At 53.2% G+C, this 19935-nt stretch overlaps 1 protein-coding gene across 1 annotated transcript; it reads right to left on the reverse strand.

Annotated features, from left to right (window-relative positions):
- Positions 1–7493: 7493 nt before the first annotated feature.
- Positions 7494–18284, reverse strand: NENF (neudesin neurotrophic factor). Its single transcript, XM_026509104.3, has 4 exons — positions 18074–18284; positions 10021–10081; positions 8959–9062; positions 7494–8060 (listed from the first exon to the last, which is right to left on the reverse strand). Exons 1-4 carry the CDS (start codon positions 18248–18250, stop codon positions 7884–7886), a joined length of 519 nt encoding a protein of 172 aa, XP_026364889.1. The 5' UTR covers positions 18251–18284; the 3' UTR covers positions 7494–7883.
- Positions 18285–19935: the final 1651 nt, after the last annotated feature.

A 19935-nucleotide genomic window follows, 5' to 3' on the forward strand; every position in this document is an offset into this window, starting at 1 on the left:
CCCCTCCTGGTCACGCTCAGGACCCTGTGACTGGGGTCCCCGCAGATCAGCAGCTCCTGGGGCTAGGGAAACCTCTGCTCTCCTCCTTGGAGACCTTAAGAGCAAGGACAGCCCTTGCATTTCTTTTCCCGGCTTCGGCTTCGTACCCTGCCCCGGCCCCAAGAGCTCGCACAGGGCTGGGCGCGTAGTGGCCGGGAAGTGCCCATCTGCTCGGTGGTGAAGGGATATGTGAAACGTGGGGAAATGAATACGCGAGGAAAGGAGCCCGCCTGAGCTTCAAGGGGACGGTGAGACAGGATGCCGCGGTGGGGACACAGCTGTGTTTCTGGCTGCTCGATGCTGAGGTCAAACCCTTACCTCAGGGCCCTGGGCAGCAGCACCAGGAATATGGGGACATGAGCGCTGGCGGCCCCCAGCCAAGGCTCAGCTGCCCTCCATGTGGGCATCGCAGGTCCCACAGCCATTGTTGGCCTCTCCTGTCTCTGGGGTGGCTTGTGGGCATCGCAGGTCCCACGGCCATTGTTGGCCTCTCCTGTCTCTGGGGTGGCTTGTGGGCATTGCAGTTCCCACGGCCATTGTTGGCCTCTCCTGTCTCTGGGCTGGCTTGTGGCTGCCACCTTCAGGCTGTGAGCTCCCTCAGGTGGGCCTGGATCCCACCGCCTCCCTCTGGGTGAAGCCATGGGGCTCAGCACCCTGACCCGGAATCACACATCCTTAGCCCCAAGGAGTCTCTTTCAAGAGAACCTCAAGGATTTCAGAGTCTCTGCCGCCAGACCAGCCTGTTGCCGCCGAGTTCCACCTGCCCTGGGGTGGGCCTCCCCTGGCCGACTCCATGTTCAGGTAGAAGGAGTCCGGGTGGGAGGAGCACAGGAGGGAAGGAAGACTCCCATTGGGATCCTGGCTCTAGGACCTAGTCGGGATCAGCGCTGCGGTTGCCCCGGCCCGTTACTGTTCTTGCTGAGACCCAGTGTTGTGCGTAGAATGTTAGCACATCCTTCCAGAGGGTCAAATGAAGTGGCAAATCAGGGGTGCTGGCACGTGGCTCCTGCCGAGCTCATGAAGTACCACGTTTACCATGTCACTGGCATGGCGGGGGACTCGGGCAAGAGGCCTGCAGCCACCTGAAGTAGCAGGGCAAGCGGGCGGAGGAGGCAGGGGCAGCTGCGAGGGGCGAGTACAGAGGTGGGCTTGCCCGAGTGGAGGTGACACAGCGGGAGGATGTGGCAAGGTCACTGTCCCAGGAGGAGGGGGAATGAGAGGGGGAGCCAAAGGCTGGCTCTCCCACAAACAGGGACAAGAGCATGAGGGCCAGGCCAGCACCCGGGAGGGCCACACCCACCATCGGCCCCTGGAAACCTTGGGCTTCCCTTTGCCGCCACCTCAGCGGCTCACTCCAGGTCCTGCCTCCAATTTCCCCTCTGAGCCGCTGGTTTCTCCCTCTGGGGGCTTCTGCTAGAGCCCAGCTGCCCGAGGACAGTCCGCAGCTCCCCCTGGCCTCACCCTTCAGCAGTGCTTTTCTGCTCTCCTCTCCTGGCACCCTCAGCAGCTCCTGCCCCCTAACTCCCACACCCAAGGGGCCTCCGGAACCTCAGCCCACCGAGCCCCAAGCGCTGTACTCATCCTAGAGGGGAGCTAGATGGTGACAAGAGCAGGGCTCAGGTGGGGCTGAGACTGACTGAGTAGTGGGGGAAGGCTGGCAAGAACAAGGCTGTGGGCCTGGCTGGAGTCTGGGGGAGGCCCAGAGCTAGGGGGCCAAAGACTTGGGCAGAGACCCAAACGCTCCAGGTGAGGCCTGGGACAAGCTTGGCACAATGGCCATACCTGAAATGAGGCCTCTGGCAGCAAGACTGAGCCTCCTGCTGGCGACTTCATCTGGACAGGATGGGACAGCCAGTGGAGGACCTCACTGACCCCACGGGGAGGGGACAGAGGCAGCAGCAACACAGGACTGGCAGCCATGCATAATGTGGGCAGATGGGCATCTCCTCCAGCCCATTTTTTCCCTTTGGGCTTCAGAGCAGGTGGTCCCCAGGAAGCCAAGAGAGCCAGAGAGGCCGCCCAGATGGCCCCCTGCCCAGCCCAGACAGGGTAGCTACCAGTCGGAGTGGGCTTTCTTTTCCTCCCGGCCTCAAGGCTTTCCAACACTGTCCGTGCTGGTTACCATCTGCTGTGGCGGTTGCCAGGGGAACCACTTACTATTTTTGTATGTTGCCCACATGACAAGACTTAGGAAAGGCTCAGGCCTGGTTGGTCCAGGAGGAGGTGATGCCCAGCGGGCTCCGCTGGAGACCGTGGTCAGGGGGTGGGCATTGCAGTGGTGCCCCAGGATGGGGCCCGGAATTCAGACCTACATCCCTGAGTGAAGGGTGAGGGGGCACCGAGGAGAGGTGGCCACATGTGGGAGAAGCAACCCATTCTCTCACTCACTCATCGAGCACAGAAGGTGCTGGGCGTTCATTGTGCTAGCAGGTGGCGAGACAGCTGAGAACAGGGCTGCTGGAGAGACAGACAAATGAAAACACAGTTACGGGGCAGCAGGGTCCGTGCTGATGGCAGGGAGGCGTCTGGGAAAGCTTCCTTGATGAGGTGATATCTAAGCCAAGATAAGGTTTAGTAGGTGAGGCCGGCAAGAGGGCAGTGATGGAGTAGGCAGTTAGTTGGAAGAGAATTCCAGGCAGAGGGAACAGCATGTGCAAGGGCCCAGGGGACATTGAGAGTAAGGCATCTTCTGGAACGGAAGTCACCTAACTTCTAGAGTGTGAGGTAGGGCCCAACCCCAGGGGAAGTGAATGGTAGGGAGGCACCCAAACCACTGGGTGGGGTAGGGGGTGGGACGAGCTGCACCCCTGTGGGTACACCCAGACACACTTGATATTAGGCCTCTGGCGGCAAGACGGCGGTCCAGGCAATACTCTCGGGGGAGGTGGGCAGGTTTCCCCACCGCCCCTGGGACTCTGGGAGAATCTCCAGGGCATCTGAGAAACCAAAGAGCCTGAACTGTGGGAGGGAGGTGCCATCGGGGGAGCTGGGTTACTGCTCAAAGTTCTGGGCTGAGCAGCAAGTCTCTGGGGAGGGGAAGAGAGTTCGCTGAAGCTAGTCACCCCGACTTCTTCCACCCCAGCCTGTGGCCAAGACCCGGGGTGCATGACTGAAGATTCCTCCTCATGTCAGTCTGTGAACCTGCTGGCGAGCCCGCGAAGCGTTCAGTCCTGAGGTGGGGGTGGAATGGAATGAAGGGGGAGAAACAAAGAGAAAGGGGGCACGCACGAGGTGTTAGGAATCTGCTCGGCGCATTACAACAGGACATGCCCAGCTCTAGCACCAGCCTTGTGAAATGGGCATTCGGGCTCTCGTTTTCAACATTAGGAAACTGAGGCTCTAGGAGCTAAATAACTTGTCCAGGATTATAGAGGCAGTTAGCAATGAAATTGGGCCTCATACCCAACTCAGACTGACCCTAAAGCCTGTCTCCAGAAGACAAATGCAATGTACTGCACACCTGTTAGGTGCCAGGCAATCAAGCTCAACCCTGGAAACCTGAAAACACGGCGCAATTTCTTTTGTAAGAATCGAATGAGATCCTGTGCAAGGGACCTGTGCAGATCGCATTTTTCCAAATCAGCCCGGTGTGCCTTGACCCTGGGCGGGACTTCATGGCTGCCATGAGGAGTGGGAGTGACGCTGCCTGACGCTAGAGGTGGGGTCATAAAAGGAGGCAGAGCCCAGCCACCGGGCCATGCGAAGTCATGTGCGGAGAGGAATGGAACTCCGTGCAGATGACGGGCTCCACCCCCTGGAAATGCGAGTGAGCCAGGCTTCACCATTCTGGCAGAGGCCCCAGACCGCAGGGACGGACTAGCATCCCCACTTGCACCCCCAGAGTCACTGGCCCACAGATTCTCTGAGCACGAGGAGTAGCCGTTTCACACCAGTAAGTTCTGGGGGTAATTACTTAAACAGCTGCAGTCACGGGAACGAGACTTTGTAAAGTGCTCACGTGTGTAAGATGTTACTAGTAAACCTAAGTTTGACACAAGGTGATCGCGTTGGTGTCTGAGGAAGTCACCTCGTGTCTTACCCTGGGTTCTGCCCCTACCGGGTAGGGGCTTGAGTGCAGGGACACACGTTCGGGAAATGATCCTTGGGCTGAGGCTCAGGGGACTGAGGGGAATGACACAGGGAAGGAGCCTCGTCCCGTTCAAGGGAGTGTTACTGAGCTGATCACCACCGCGTGCAGCTGGGGCTCAGCACCACCTGAGACCCTCCCAGAAGCGGAAGCCAGCAGAATGAGCCTCAGGGTGTGGGAGTGGTCTGCAGACTCCAACCCCTATTGGTGGAGGGCTGTTCCGGGGGCGGGATGTTCACACCTTGAGCTTGCCGGTTGGGATGACCTAGAATGGCTTAGACGGCTCTCTTGGCCGAGGAGCGCAGGGGAAAACGCTGAACTTGGCACCGAGAGATTACGCCACACGTGCTGGGCTGACAGGCTGCGAATTGGAGCATGAAAGGTGAGCGACCCATCGTGGTATTAAATAATTCTCGAGGCGGTGCTTGCACGTGATGTCCTGGGCGGAGGTCTGCAGGGCCAGCCTCTGCCGGGCCAACTTTCCCGCTGCCGGGAGACGGCCTGCCTGGCGTCTCTGGAGGAGCCTGTGCAGTTTGTGCCCTCAAAGCCACCATCCTTCAGAGCTGGGCCCTGCAGGTGGTCTCTAGTAATCACAGCGATCCCTGGGGAGGGCCCGGGGGCAGGGCACTCTGCCTGGTGGAGCCTGGGCGCTAGGCATGGATTTCCAGCTTCAGCCGCTTGCGGAAGCACCTCAGGAACGGACCGTGCCCCAGCAGGCCATGCTTTTTGGAGACTGGGGCTTTGAGAAGCAGCCTTTTGGAGGAAGCCAATGCAGAGGTGAGGTTGCTTTATTCAGACTTCAGTTTTTCTCCTTGAAGCTAGTGATGGGGCGAGGCGCCGCCCTGGAGCAGATGTGTAAGGAAGGACCGAGGGGTCTGAGTCTGGAGGCCTTCCCGTCCACAGCCAGGCTGCGATGTGGTCCAGATGCCCTTTGCATGACCTCACCTCTAGGACCTGGGGTGCTCGTCAGCTCCAGCTCTCAGCCCTCTGGAAGATTCAATACTTGGTGGTCTTATTTTCTAAATGGAGACAGGGCTTCTTGCTTCAGGGACCTGTTTCTTGCATTTAAGCCTTTAAGCCCCTTCTTCCCTGTTATGCAAGGGAGCTGGCTTGTGCCACCTGCTTCGGAGGAAAAGCCCGTGAGCTGCAGGCCCGGAAGCATAGAGAGGGCGGGAAGTGAGCAGCACTTTGGGGCTCAGGGAACATGAAGCAAAAGGAGCTCCATGCCCCCTAAGAGAGTCCATGGAGGGCTGCACCTTGTGGAAGGGTCTTAGACTTAGGAAAGGAATTAACCAATTATGTCAGTATCAACAACACTCTGATGCGAGGACACCTCCTGTAGACCGGGCGTGGAGCAGCCCCTCCGAGGGGTTGAACTTGAACTTGTATGGGGCCTGGTTAAGAACCCAACCCCTTTCCACTCTCCCATTGCCTGTGCTTCAGCCTTCTCTTCTCCTGAGTAAAAAAAAAAGTCATAGCTTCTCTCTTCCTTCTTCATCCCAAGCTGGCACGAGGCCCCCCATGCTGCCTGGAGCCCCTCTGCTGGGAAGAGGCCTGGCCTCAGCAGTTGGCACACTTTGGTCCCCCAGGTTTGCTCCTGACTGAAGAGTTTCCTGGGATGCAGGGCTTTCAGAGCAAGAGCTGGAAAGTCCAGCAAAGTTGGCCATGTCAATGAGTGTCTGTGCTGGGCCCGGAAGGTTCTCCTGTTCAGGAGAGACAGGCTCATAGTAGGCAATTATAGCCAAGCAGGTGAGTGCTAAGCTCTAGGAAACCCCAGAGATGGGTCAAAATAGAGTCTTGTAAGGATAGAAGCCTTGAAAACAAAGAAAACATGACAGGCCAATGTGGGAGTAGGGGAGCAGGGGTAAATGGTGCCATGATGCTGACCCCCAGGCCGGCCGGTTTCCCTTCCCTGAGCTGCGCCCACCCTATGTGGAGCCTCTTTGGGCTGCCCAGCTTTCTGTGTGCTCCTAGAATCTCTAAATGAGAGGTATTCTGATTCAGAGAAGCCCCTTGCTGGGGTGTAAGGCAGAGAAGTGGATAGAACTGTCCCAGGAGTGGGGGGCCTGAGGCCCTGAGGGAAAACTGTGCTTTGATAGGGGGCCATCAAGGGGGAGAGGGGAGTGGGGAAAACAGTGGTCCTGGAAATTTCCCACCCTGCAGACCAGGCTCTGAGGAGGGGAATCCTACCCCCTCAACTGCCCGATGATGCAGGAAGTGGGCGATGTTAAGTAAAAGAAGTCCTCTCTCAGGTGTTCCCAAGGACTTGTAACCATCTGTATGCACTCACGCATTGTTTGTTTTGGGGCCACACGTCCCAGTACAGACCACGTTGGCCACATGAAGGACTTTCTAAATTCCAGGCCAAAGAGTCCTGTCTAGTAAGTTCTAGGCCCATTACTCTTGGGTCATTGGCCACCAAGCTCCCAGCTTCTGAGTGGGACCCAGGAGTTCACCAGGAGAATCTCTAATCTGGACACACAAAAGAATAAGGCAGAGGTCAAACCTGGTCCTCAGAAAGGCTCTGGCTGGGTTCTCCCTGAGGCGACAGGTGAGGCAGAAGGTAGTGTTTCTCAAAGTGTATCTGAGCCCATCCATATCAGTCTCCTGGGGGGCGGGCGGTGGTGCTCATTACAAATGCAATTCTCAGGCCATGTTCTAGAAAAACAGAATCATGAGCCCTGGGGGGTGGGACCCAGGATCAGCATTTTGAATAGTCACCTTAGGAGATTCTTCTGCTTAATGTAAAAATTCTCTCTTGGGAGTAGTTGCTATTTATTTTGTGCCAAAGAAATTAATCTCTACTACAAAATTTCCAGGATGAGTTTAACGCAACATTTCTCAGCACGTTTGACATTTTGGGCCAGGTAATTCTTCGTCTGGGGAGGGAGGGCTGTCCTGTGCATTGTAGGACCTTTAACACTAGATACCAGTAGAATCCCACAGCTGTGACAACCAAAAATATAAAGATGTCTTCAGATATGGCCAGTGTCCCTTAGAGGGAAAAAAAATCCCCCCTCAAAAGGGATGAAATCCTTATGCAATCTGAGTCCAGCGTGTTGCATGGGCTTTACCGTGCTTGGGACGACCTCCAGGCCGGGCTCTGGCCACACGGCCCTCAGCCTCCCTCACCACTTCCCAGCCGCAGACGGGGCCGAAGCCGATTCACACGGTCACTCTCTCCCGGCGGTAGCACCAAGCCAGCCCCTTGGACACCCCCTTCACCGCTCCCTGCGGCTCCTGCGCATTCTCCCCACTCCCGCCATCTTGGGGACGGCCCCTCACAGGTGGGGGACACGGAAGGCAGGACTGTGGCCCCGTCCCATGGAGCGGATGAGGCTTCAAGGAGAGGGCATGCGGGGAAGAATTCTCTTGTGAAAATATGAAGTTTATTTGTGTACTTATTCTCAAGTAAACATGGTCACGGTAAGCCTGGCAAGTACAGGAAAATAGAAATCTAAAGAAGAAGTAAATCACTTGTAAGTGCACAGCCCAGAGAGCCAACGGTGACACCGAGGGGGCTCCCGGCTCCGCCATCCTTACCAGCCTGGCTGGCGTGAGGGCGGGATGTCACGGCCAGAGAACATTCGACCAAGGACAATAACAGGCATTCAGGGTTCCCAGTTCAACGTCTGCTTTATTCAGGTCCGGGTGCCCAGAGGCTCGGGCAACCTGTTCGCAGGACGTTTGGCAGCCGGGGTTCTCCCTGCCCACCCCCCCTCACCCCTATCAGGAACACGCTCCCACCGATGGAACATCAGAACTCGTCTTTTGTGTCTAAGTGGGGCTGGTCTTCAGGCTTGAAGTCCAGGTTGGGGCTGCCGTCCTCATTGAGAATCCTCCGGGCCGTGTAGCCCACGATGGGATATTTGGCTTTGTACACTTTGGTGAAGACGTCGTCCAGGGATTTCAGCTCCTCGGCCGTGAGGCCCGTCTTGGGGAGAAAAACCCAAGCAATGGGGGAGAGGTGGGGGGGTGAGATGAGTGAGTCAGGCCCACGCTGGACTCTCACCACCCTGCCCTCCTCCCCCTGCACCCCTAATGCTGGCAAAAAAGTATCTCAACTAACCAACTTTTTAAGAGCCAAGCCCATGTGTCTGTGCATAGGGCGTTGATGGGGGGGGAGCCATTTGCTGTTTGATGTAGGAATTCAAGACTCCAGCAAACACCTGGCCTGGGGCGGGTTGGGGTACACTCTGTGCAGTCTATACCCACCTCCTTCTCAGGGCTCTCTACCCCCCCTTCTGTTATAGATTCATACACCTTTCCCCTTCCCTGACTCCTGAAAGTTTCTGTAATGTTGTGGTTTACGAGTGTGACTCATCTGAGCGCAATTGGGGTGAATTCCAGCCCCCCCCCTCCGCCGGGATTACTGAGGCCCTCAAATGGCTTTTGCCAATGCTGTTTTCTCCTTCACAGAAATATGAACATGGGGGATCCTCTGCTTCTCAACCCTGTTCACGCTCGGAGCGGTCTGGGGAGTGGGCGTCAGAGACCAACAGCAAACCTATAAGAGGCTGCGGGTGGCCGGTGCAGACCTCAAGGGGGATGGGGCTGCCAAGTCAGGTTGGAGCCAAGTTGTGAAGATCATTGAGTTTGATCATCAAGTTCACGAGAGCTTGGACTTGACTCTGTAGGCGCTGGGGAGTCATGGAAGGTTTCTGAGTAGGAGTGGCATAGTTAAGATCTCTAGTTCAAGAAACAGCCGGTCACACTGAGTGGACTGGAATGTCAATAGGCCAATTAGGAAGCTTTGCTATTGCCTAGGGGTAAAAAAGGCCATGGCCAAGGAGGGGTGGGACATTTTGACAAAGGCTCATCATCTGGCTCACAGTGTCATGGGTGAGGTCTGTGGGATCGAGGGACATCTTGGCCACCCCTCTGGTGGAGTCCTTCCCCGTCAAGGCATTGTAGGGGGCTCCTCGTCCATAAAACTCTGCAGTGGAGAAGAAGGAAGACGATGTGAGTGTGGGTGTGCAGGCAAAGCAGGCAGGAGACCGTACGTGGCGGGGGAGGGGGGCTTCGGAGACCCAATCCAATGCTGAAGAAGCCTCCAGGCCCAAGGAGAGGGGAAGCAGTGAGGACACGAAGGCTGATAAGCCGCCCCCTGCCACCAGTCTGATTCCACTGACTCAGAATATGGAATAAGTCACACATGCTGGGCTGAGAGGTGACTTTCAAAAAACACAGAATGAAAATAATCTCTTAAAATATTTAAAATGCAAACAAGAAGGGGCGCCTGGGTGGCGCAGTCGTTACACGTCTGCCTTCGGCTCAGGTCATGATCCCAGCGTTCCAGGATCGAGTCCTGCATCCCGCTCCCTGCTCGGCGGGAAGCCTGCTTCTCCCTCTCCCACTCCCCCTGCTGGTGTTCCCTCTCTCGCTGTCTCTCTCTCTGTCCAATAAATAAATAAAATCTTTAAAATAAAATAAAATGCAAACAAGAAGAATGTTCAGTCTTCTTAAATGTTGGTGGGAGCCAAGCCTACTTCTTTTGTTTGGGATCAGACACACAATGAACCATAACAAAACTACCTCCGTGAGATCATCTGTAATCACCACTAGAGAAACCGTGAATTGGCATTAAAATGTTCTATCATGTTCTATGATCCCAACGCCTTGCAAAGCAACACTTTTCCTCTCACTGCTTCAACCATGGTAAATCAGCAAGCTGGAATTTGATGCCAGAGGCAGCAGAGAGCCATGGAAGGTTTCTGAGCAGGAGGATGACATTATGAGAAAAACACTGTGGAAGTACAACACTGACAAAGATTGTTACTCAGTCTGAGGGAAAAGGAGCTGACCAGTGTTCCCTCCCTTTCTTCACACATCCCGTGCCCACTCTGGCTGCCAAGCTCCCCAGAAGTAAGGATTCATAAAGCCGAGCCACTTACCCTTTCCAGAAGTGACATCAAACACCACTCCTTTCACTGCCATGTAGATGGGCTGATCCTCCTAGAAAGCAGGAGAGAAGCTGTTGGAGGGAACCCAGGAGCTCCACTCCTCCAGCCCAAGTTAGTGACATCTCTTCTCACCACGGGCTGTGCAGACAGCGGCGGGTGAAGGTACAAAGCAGCCTTCCCAGAGCTGGTCCTCAGCAAGCTCGTCCCTATCAGGAGCTTGCCCCTCCCTGCCCAATGTCATGTCCACTCACAAACTTTGGACAAGACCATAATAATACCTTTCTGTGAAAAAAAAAAAAAATCCCAGGGACTGAAGCGAATCTGCATAGATAAAATTCAAAGGATGTTAAATGGTGAGTTATTTAAATTAACCCAAATTTCTTTTCATCTTGGTCAGGTACCCACATGGATGCAATCAGTATAAATGATCAATATTATATTTTGCTTCTTACAGGTAATATTCTTCATATAAACATTCCCATGTATTGAAATAACCAAAATCATTGTCACTAACACAGCTATATTTTATATGAGTGATACTGTGTACCTGTTGGTTTAGCTCTTCTTCTCTTTTGGGTATTTGGGTTCTTGCCAATTCCTTAAAACCATAAGTGGCAGGATTATGAATATCTTTCTATAAGCTACTTTATAATTTGGTGAGGTACCTCCTTGAGGCGTGGAATATATGGAATTCCTGGACCAAAGTATACGAACAATGTAATCACTTTCATTACAAATCTGCCCAGTTTGTTCTTCAAAAAACCATTTACAGTGCTAGAAATAGAGCAATGCTGTTTCTGCAAAGTACCAAGAGTGAGTCTGATACCGTACTCTTTGCTATATTCGTAGGGATAAAATGTCACCTTCAAATTCCTACCCCCGCCCCCCACCACCAAAGAGAACACCACAAAAACAGATGGCATGAATTTTCTAACTACCATCAAGGTGGACTCGGGCTGGGGCAACTGGCACAGTTCTAGGACATGCAAGACCAGGGCTCCTTTGTCTCAGCCCCATTGTGGGTATGGGGACACAACAGTCGGCTCCTAGGCTGGGGTGAAGGGGGGGCATTGCAGCCGGGTGTACAGGAATCTCTAGATCTCCAAGAGCACATGGCTTGGTCTTCTCTAGGCCTGGGCCTTAAGGTTCTTGCCCTTGTGGGGCTTAAGGTCAAGTTTTCGTGATTACGTTTCACAGAGAGAGGAGGTAAGTGACTTGGCCCAGGAAGCCTATCTCACTGGCACATAACTTCCCAGGCCTCAGTTTCTCTAACTGTTATATATGGATAACATGTATAACTGACCTTCCAGGCACGCTGAAGGACACAGCGTCCGTAAGCACATGGCAGGCCCAGCTCAGGAAGTTGGTGCTTATTATAGTCCCTATCAGCTCCAGACAGACAGTCCCCAGAACTTCTTTTGACTTGGTAGACGCTTGCCCCACTTCACCTAAGAGTTATTTCAAATTTTTTTTAAGATTTTATTTTTAAGTAATCTCTACAACCATGTGGGGCTTGAACTCGCCCCCAAGATCAAGAGTCGCACACTCCACTTACTCACTCAGCCAGGCGCCCCAATAAGGGTGATTTTAAAAGGCCTGGCTTAACCAGCCAGCAGCCTGCATTTTTTTTTTTACGGCCTTTCTTTCACTATGATTATTTATTTTTTGACTTCAATTGCTTATCGAGTGCAAGTTATATATTATTTCAATTTAAACAATATATTAACAGTTATAATTTTACCCATGGCATTTTGTCATATTTTCCATTCTGTTGCTTTTCCTTTGATATGTTATTCCTTTCTTGTGTGCAAAGAGGCATAGAAACCTGCCATTCACATACATAAAATATAACCGCAAGCGTCGTATCACTAACACCCTTCATTTCTTCGACAGTTAAATATTTATCTCCTCGTGAAACTCTACGTTGAATGTCAGTGCAAAGAGGAAGTCCCAGCAAAGGGGTCGAAAGGAATGTTGTTACAGACATTCCACAGAGAGGAAAGGCCTTCTCGGTTAAAGGTCAAGTGTGCTGGGGGTGGGGCTGGGGGGCGGTTCTCGTCTGTGGAGCCGGGTGTCCGTGGACAACGGAGCAGCGGCATGGTTTCCAGGCCCTGGAGGTGGCAACTGAGAAGACAGTGTGAGTGGAAGCCTTGGGAGTAGAAATGCAGACTCCGAAACAGAAATGTCCATGGAGCGGCGCTTGGGTGGCTTAGTCAGTTAAGCGTCTGCTTTCGGCTGAGTCATGATCCCAGGGATCAGGCCCCTGGCCGGCGTTGGACTCCCTGCTCAGCGGGGAGCCTGTTTCTCCCTCTGCCACTCCCCCTGCTTGTGCTCTCTGTCAAATAAATAAATAAAAAATTAAACAAAGAAATGTCCATGGAGACACGGTGGAGACGCACGTGGTCATCACCAGCTTCACACCGTGCTCCCCCACGCGCTCATCCACCTGGAAGGATGCTCCGTTCTTTTTTTAATCTGCACAGCAGGTCTGAAGTAACTGCAGGAGGTCTGCCCTTTTCCCAGAGCCCAAAGGAGGAGGCACCATGGTGGTGCGTTCCAAGCACAAGGGCTCAAATCAAACAGACCCGGATTTGAGCCACCGCTTTTAAGCTGTGTTGCCTTGGGCAAGGTACTTACCTCTCTGTGCCTCCGTTTTCTCCTCTGTAATAAGAAGATAATGAAAGTATCCACTTACTGAGCCGTTGTGAGGGTTAGCCAAGGCAAGAGATACGAAGCACTTAGCAGTTTGGGGAAATACATGTTAGTTACCCAGATCCTTCTCTAGATTTTTAAAAGTTATCAGATCAAAGAGGAATGAGATAATCCACTGGAAGAAGACTGGACATCTTCCCAAAGGAAAGATAGAAAAAAATGTAATTCCCAAGTGACAGATAAGGATTCTAGAGGAATTTTAAGTTAAAACTGGAGGGGCCTTGAAGATTATGCAACACCTTCATTTTACAGATGCAGCTCTCCTGGGTCCCAGCAGGAATTAGAGCTGTCTCTGGAGCCCGGAGCCCTGGAACCCAAGTTCCTTCCACTGCCTGGCCTGCCCCACCAGGGGGCACACAGCCCGAGGACGGAGCACTTGCCTGGGACCAGGAGAAGGTGAGGGTGGCCTGGGAAATTTCATCCACAAGACTCAGGACCACCAGGTGAGACACGGGGTGGGCCAGAGGCACCCAGATGGACGGGAATCAGGGGGACCACCTGCATGAATGAAACCTGGTTTTCTCCTCGGGGTCTGGACTTGTCTCACTGTCTGGCCTTCCTCCCCACCTACTGTCAAGGGGGACCAGGAGAGTGCCAGAAGAACGACCACGAAAGGGCCGATGAAGGCAGCAAGGTGGAGGAAGGAGGCCTCTTCCACAGCCGGGAGGGAGAGGCCTGGAGCCTGGGTGCAGGCAGCAAGGTGGGCCCCTGAGCCTTCAACCCTCACACCCTACGCCAGGGGTCGGGGACAGAGCTGAAGGTCCTCACTGATAAAGAGGGAAATTGCTGCGGATGTTTTATTCTGCAGAAATAATGGGGCCCTCCGACGATCTAAGGCCAGGTTAGTTTCTAACTGCAGTTGGCATTGGTAACCTATTAATGGATCATGGATTGATTTAGCGATTTACTAACCAATTTTAGATAATGAAGTAGAAAAAGAAAAGTTTAAAATAGAACAGAAAATAGAAAATGTCTAAGTGCATCACACAGTAAGAATCAGCATTGTTGCGTGGAACTTCTGTGGTGTGTGTACTGGGGGAGGGTGTAGAATGTACTCCTTCGCACAGCCAAACGTCTACAAGCCATCACTCAATTGTATGATTAGAGAGGTGGTTTCACCTCTTTATTCAGCTGCCTCTATCCCATTGCGTTCACTGACTGTCTGTATATTCTTAATGTCTGTCCAGAATGATCCTTTTGGAGGAAGTACAGTCTTTCTCTTCCCTATCATTAAGTTTTAGAAAAGCCGAAAACAAATGTCACCCTGTCCACCTCCCCAAACGAATGTCACCCTGTCCACCTCCCCACCTTAGCACAGATTTCCAAGGAGAGCTGGTGTTGAGCACAGACGAATTCCATCTGCGGAGAGTAACTGTGAAGCCGAGGGAGCCTTGGCAAGCTCAGGGTCCAAATAAACTCCAGATGCTAAACTACATTTCCGGGCACGCTTGCACTCTGGTATCTTCTTAGAACCAGTATGCCCCCGGAGCAGGTCACTGCCTGAAGCGATGGGGACGGGGGCTCGTGGTAGTTCATTTTCCCTGTGCAAGCCAGAGGGAGCAGCTCCTGGTTCACCTCTCTAACTGTCTACTTGTGCAATCTTGGGCAAGTTACCTAACCTCCCCATGCCTCCTTCCTCTCTGAAAACTCACATAATAGCACCTACCTCATGTAGGGGCTGTGGGTCGTCATGAAATGAGCTGGTGCTCTAAAGTGGTTGGGATGGGGGCGCCTGGGTGGCACAGCGGTTAGGCGTCTGCCTTTGGCTCAGGGCGTGATCCCGGCGTTATGGGATTGAGCCCCACATCAGGCTCCTCCGCTATGAGCCTGCTTCTTCCTCTCCCATTCCCCCTGCTTGTGTTCCCTCTCTCGCTGGCTGTCTCTATCTCTGTCGAATAAATAAATAAAATCTTTAAAAAATAAATAAATAAAGTGGTTGGGATGGTGCCTGACAGAACCGTTAGTGCTATATAGGAGTTAAATACATACATCTGGCCCCAGGCCCAGAAATCAGGTGGGTGTGGGGGCAGGCAGGGTGACCCCCTCTGCCCTTGGTGTCCTCCAATGCAACTAAGGCTCTAAAACATATTTTCTGACGCTGGCAGAAACCGCGTTGTGCTGGGAGGGTGGAGGATGATATCCCCTCTGAAGCAAAGAATCCTCAAAGTCACCTCATCTTCCCTATGGAGGTCCGAGGCAGCACCCCATAATCACCTATATTACTATTTCCACAGTAAAGCACGAACATGAATATTCACACTAAGTACAACACATATAGACGCAGACTCATGTCAGTTCTGGCAAGGTTCTTTCACCAAAGGAGTTCAGATCCTTTAATAACAAAGAAAAAAAGAGAAAACAAACATTCTGGGGCTCCTGCCTGGCTCAATTGGTAGACCGTTCAACTCTTGATCTCGGGGTTGTAAATTCAAGGCCCACGTTGGGGGTAGAGATTACTTAAAAATAAAATCTTTAAAAAAAAAAAAAACCCTTCTGGTTTCAGAGCTTATTTGATTTTTGAATTGCATAAGAGGATTATGGACCTATTACACTGCCTCTTGCTTATAACTTTAATAATAAGCTAACAAAAATAGCAGCTAAGATTTATTAAGGCTTACTGTGCTAAGATCACCGCAGGCCTATCCGACACACTTTGCATTTCACCATCTCATTAAATCCTCACACAACCCTAGAGGGAGTAGGAACTCCTGCGATAGCCATTATGATGGTCGGTTTTACGTGCCAACTTTGATTACAGTATCTGGGTGTTGCTATGACGATATCGTGTAGATGTGATTATCATCTACAATCAGTTGCCTTTATATAAAGGAGATTATCCTGAATAATCTGGGTGGGCCTAACTGCATCAGGTGAAAGGCCTTAAGAACAGAATTGAGGTTTCCCTGCAGGAGAAGTTCCCCTGGTGGGCTGGGGCATCGGCTACTGCCCTGGGCTTTCTGGCCTGCTCTATGGACTTTAGACTTGCCCTGCCAGTGCCCATGATCACATAAACCAATTCCTTGCAATAAACCCAATATGTTATCTCCTACTGGTTCTGTTTCGGGTGGACCCCTGACTGATAGAATCATCTTATAGATGGGGAAAAAATGAGACTCCAAGAGCTTTAGCAATTTGCCCAAAGTCACACAGTAGAACAGGGAGTCAGAGCCAGGAATGAGCCAAAGGTATAAGGCTCTAACCAGGGTACTGTATAATGTATTATACAGACAGTGACACTTCCAAGAGTGAAGGGGGTGCTACTAGCAATTCTTCCCAGACAACAGGCATAAACCAGAACCATCTAGGGCGGCTCAGAGTCCAGCACGACTCTGCTCAGCTGCACTCAACGGCCCCTCTCCTACCTGACTCTCTTCCTCTCTCTGCCTACAGACACCCAAAACAATGCTCTCCTTAACCTGTTCCCGCCTCAAGCTTCCCTCTCTCCTTCCCTTAGTTAAGAATCAATAATGTCAGCATGAAAAACCAAGGGTCTCTTCTCCATCCTCATCCTGCAGCCCCTGGAGCTGTTGCTGCAAGTACCCTTGACCTTGAATTCTCTCTTCTCTTGGGTTCTGTGCTGGGGGTCTCCAAGTTCACCCCCATGTTTGAAGATTCCATTTGAGGACTCATAGAACTCAGCCTACAGTTGTACTCAGAGCTCAGATTTATTACAGCCACACAGAAGGATATCCAGTCAGGGGCGCCTGGCTGGCTCAGTCAGTTAAGCGTCTGCCTTTGGCTCAGGTCATGATTCCAGGGTCCTAGGATCGAGCCCCACATAGGGCTCTCTGCTCAGCGGGGAGCCTGCTTCTCCTTCTCCCTCTGCTGCTCTCCCTGCTTGTACTCTGTCTCTCTCTCTCTGTCAAATAGATAAAATGTTAAAAAAAAAAAAAAAAGGATAAACAGATCGTAAGAGAAAAGGACATGAGCAGAGTCTAGAGGAATCCATGGGCGGATTTCCTTATGCTCTGTCTTTCCCATGAGGGGTCACACACAGCGCTCTTCCACCAGCAACACAACGCAGCAACACGTGTGTGATGTTTCTGCCCAGAACGTTAGTCCCTACCCTATTGGAGACTCAGAGCCCAAGGTTTTTACTGGCAGCTGGCCATGTAGGCCCTCTCTGCCTAGCAGTGTTCAATATAAATACTCTGTATAAAGAGCCCAGATTGAGCCACCCTCATCCGTTCGGAAAGTGTGGAACACCCTGGAATTCCAGACATCAGCCAACAGCCACTCTTGCCAGCAGGCCTTTCTAAGGAGAGTAGCCCAGTTATGTTAACTCTATTCTGCACCGATTCCTGGATCCTGTATCATCTGGTTCCCTGCTACCCTGAAAGATGTGTCCCTTAACATCTAGTCACATCCCTGTCTCCCTCCTCCTGTGCTCTCTTCCACTCAGGCTTCTAACCAACGTCCCTTTGCAAGTGATATTCAAACTAGCCATTCACTGCCTAAGGGCCAAGTTTCTGACCCCCGCCCCCCCTTCAAACCTAGTCTATCTAGGGCTAGCTAACTTAGGGTTAGGGATCCCAGGCTGGTGGGTTTTAACAAGAGAACACTGGTCTCTTCCTTGTTCCGCCACTAACTGGTGGCATGCCTCATTTCCCCGTGTGTAAAAGCAGGACGTGGGTTCCTATCAACGCTGACATGCTGTGGTATGGTCATTTCCCCATCAAACTGTCCCCCTGGCTTCCCCGATAGGCCCGCTCCGGCCCTTCTGCCTCGCAGCATCTTACTCGCACTCTCCGCACGCGTCACGCTAGACCCCAGCAGCCCAAACTGCCAGGGGATTGTGAGGTGTGTCCTGGACACCTCCAGACTACTGACTGATGTGGCTGTGTTGGGGGGTGCGTGCCTTTGTCTCTAACTTCTGGTCTCGCCCTCTGCCCTCTCCACCAGCTCCTGCTCAGCCGAGAGTAGAGGCACTAAAAGTGGGTTTGAGGAGTCGGGCAGGGGCAGGAAAACAAAGTGCAGGGAAGCCTGGATCATGTCTGGGCCCGCCCTTCCTTCTCGCCCTCCCCCGCCACTCACCCCAAAGAGGAGGCAGAAGCGTCTGCCCCCAGCTGATGCTAACATCACCCCCCCCCAACTTTCTGACAGATCGTGGACAGATCACCAGCCAAAACGGGTCTCAAAGGGGCAGTTCGCCGGAAGGCAGGGGGCAGCGCTGGACTGGGCGTGCGGGCTCGGTGCCGGGGCTAAGCGGGGAGCCCCCATTCGGGAGGACTCCCCGTTTCCCTGCGTGGCCTTGAGCCCGGAGAGAGGAAGCCCGCAGGCCTGGCGCCCAGCTGGGGGTCCGCGCCTCCCCCGAGGCCTCCCGTCCGCTCACCTCCTCCCCGCCGTAGCGGGCCAGCTCCTCCTCGGTGAAGAGCCGCACCGGGGGCCCCGGCTCGGCGGGGCGCGGCGCCTGCCCGGCCCAGGCTGCGGGCGGCCCTGGGGCCAGCGCCAGGAGCAGGGCCAGCGCTGCCAGCCGCCGCAACCGCCGCCGGGGCACCGGGCCCACCATGGTGCGCGCGCCGAGCGGGGCCGGGTGGCCTGGGCTGCGGGGTGGCCTGGACGCCTGGGCCCGCGCGCTCCCGCCCCGCGGCCCCGGAACCCCGCCCCCCGCGCGCGCCCGCCGCCAGCCCCGCCCCCGCGCCCTGGGGACCACGCCGCTGGAGACGGGGAGCTGGGCTTGCCAACCCAGGCTCCTGACTCCCCAGCCGCGGACTGGAAGCTGTGCAGAGACCGACCTATGTGACAGTAGTTCCTGAGTCGGTTCGTGGGTGACACAGCCCTACATTCCAGAACCAACGGAGATATATTTATAAACCAGGACCCCACCTTTATTCATTCCCTCTTACTTCTGGGGCGCCTGGCTGGCTTAGTCGAGGAGCATGCCACTCTTGATGGGGGGGCGGGTGTGTAAGTTCGAGCCCCGCATTGGTGTAGAGGTTACTTAAAAACAAAATTCTTTTTAAAAGTTCCCTTTTACTTCTGGCTGATTTCTTTTCCTTCCCAGTCGTGTCCCTCAAGGGGATTTTTGCAAAGGGTAGGGCATGGCGCAGATAAGCACTGAAATAATAATAGCTAACATTTGTGCAAAGACTCCTTCATTAATTTCTTCAGCAAATACTTTTTGAGGGCCTCCATGTATCAGGTCACTGGGAACACATCGCTGAACCAGGGATCCGTGCCCACATGGAGTTTACATTCCATGAGCTTACCTTCTATGGGCGAAATAGACAAAAATAAGATACATACGTTGTGTGTTACATGGCAATGAATACCAGGGAGAAAAATACAGCAGGGCAAAGGGAGAGCGAGCCTTGGGGGGGGGGGGCTGCAATTTTAAATAGGCTGACCAGGGTCACCTGGGTGGCTCAGTCTGTTGAGAGTCTGACTCAGAGTCAGCTCAAGTCATGATCTCATGGGTGGTGGGACTTGGCAGGGAGTCTGCTTGAGAGTCTCTCCCTCTGCCCTTCCCCCTGCTTGTGCTCTTTCTCTCTCCCTAAAATAAATAAATAAATCCCACAAAACAAAGAAACAAACAAACAGGCTGACCAGGGAAGGCCCCACTAAGAAGGTGATATTTGTATAAAAAGGGGTCAGGGAGGTAGCCAGGAGGGGAGGGTGTTCTCTGCAGAGGGATAGACAGGTGCATACATGTTGAGGAAAGACAGTGCGGTGCTTGCCGGAGAAACAGTGGGAGGGAAGAGGTGTGGGAGATGAGGTCTGGGAGGTCAGGGAGTAAAGGGAATGGATGTGGGGGGCAGGTTTCGTGCGGGCCTCAGCTCATTTTTAAATGATTTTGGCTTTTACGCTGAGTGAATGGAACAGAGGAATGAGTTTAAATGTTAGTGGAATGACTGCGGTGTTGAGGACAGACTAAAGCAGGGAGCTCCAGCAGTAATCCAGTAATCCAGGGCAGAGGAGATGGTGGCTTGCCCCAGAGTGCTGGCAAGGGAGATGGTGAGCAGCGGGTGGGGCGGGTGGGTCTGGATGTGTTTCAAAGGTGTGGCTGGCAGGATTTGCTGACAAATGAGAGGAGACATGGGGTCAGGGAGACAGAACAGAGTCAAAGATGACCCAGAGGGTTTTGGCCCTGGTAACCGTAAGGATGAGATAAAGAGGGACGGTGAGAAGAGCAGGTTTGGGGGAGAAGCTTGGTCGGTTTGAGAACATATAGATGTCAAAGTTAGACGTATCAAA

The sequence above is a fragment of the Ursus arctos genome, unplaced genomic scaffold (genome assembly GCF_023065955.2).
Source record: "Ursus arctos isolate Adak ecotype North America unplaced genomic scaffold, UrsArc2.0 scaffold_2, whole genome shotgun sequence".
Taxonomy (NCBI): domain Eukaryota; kingdom Metazoa; phylum Chordata; class Mammalia; order Carnivora; family Ursidae; genus Ursus; species Ursus arctos.

What these genes read in the sequence shown, in the direction of transcription:
- NENF (XM_026509104.3), bottom strand. Translation starts at nt 18,250, where the DNA reads ATGGTGGGCCCGGTGCCCCGGCGGCGGTTGCGGCGGCTGGCAGCGCTG. An exon ending in CCCGCTACGGCGGGGAGGAG is followed by an intron (nt 10,082 to 18,073) that starts GTGAGCGGACGG and finishes CCTGCTTTCTAG; the next exon opens with GAGGATCAGCCCATCTACAT. An exon ending in TGATGTCACTTCTGGAAAGG is followed by an intron (nt 9,063 to 10,020) that starts GTAAGTGGCTCG and finishes TCTCCACTGCAG; the next exon opens with AGTTTTATGGACGAGGAGCC.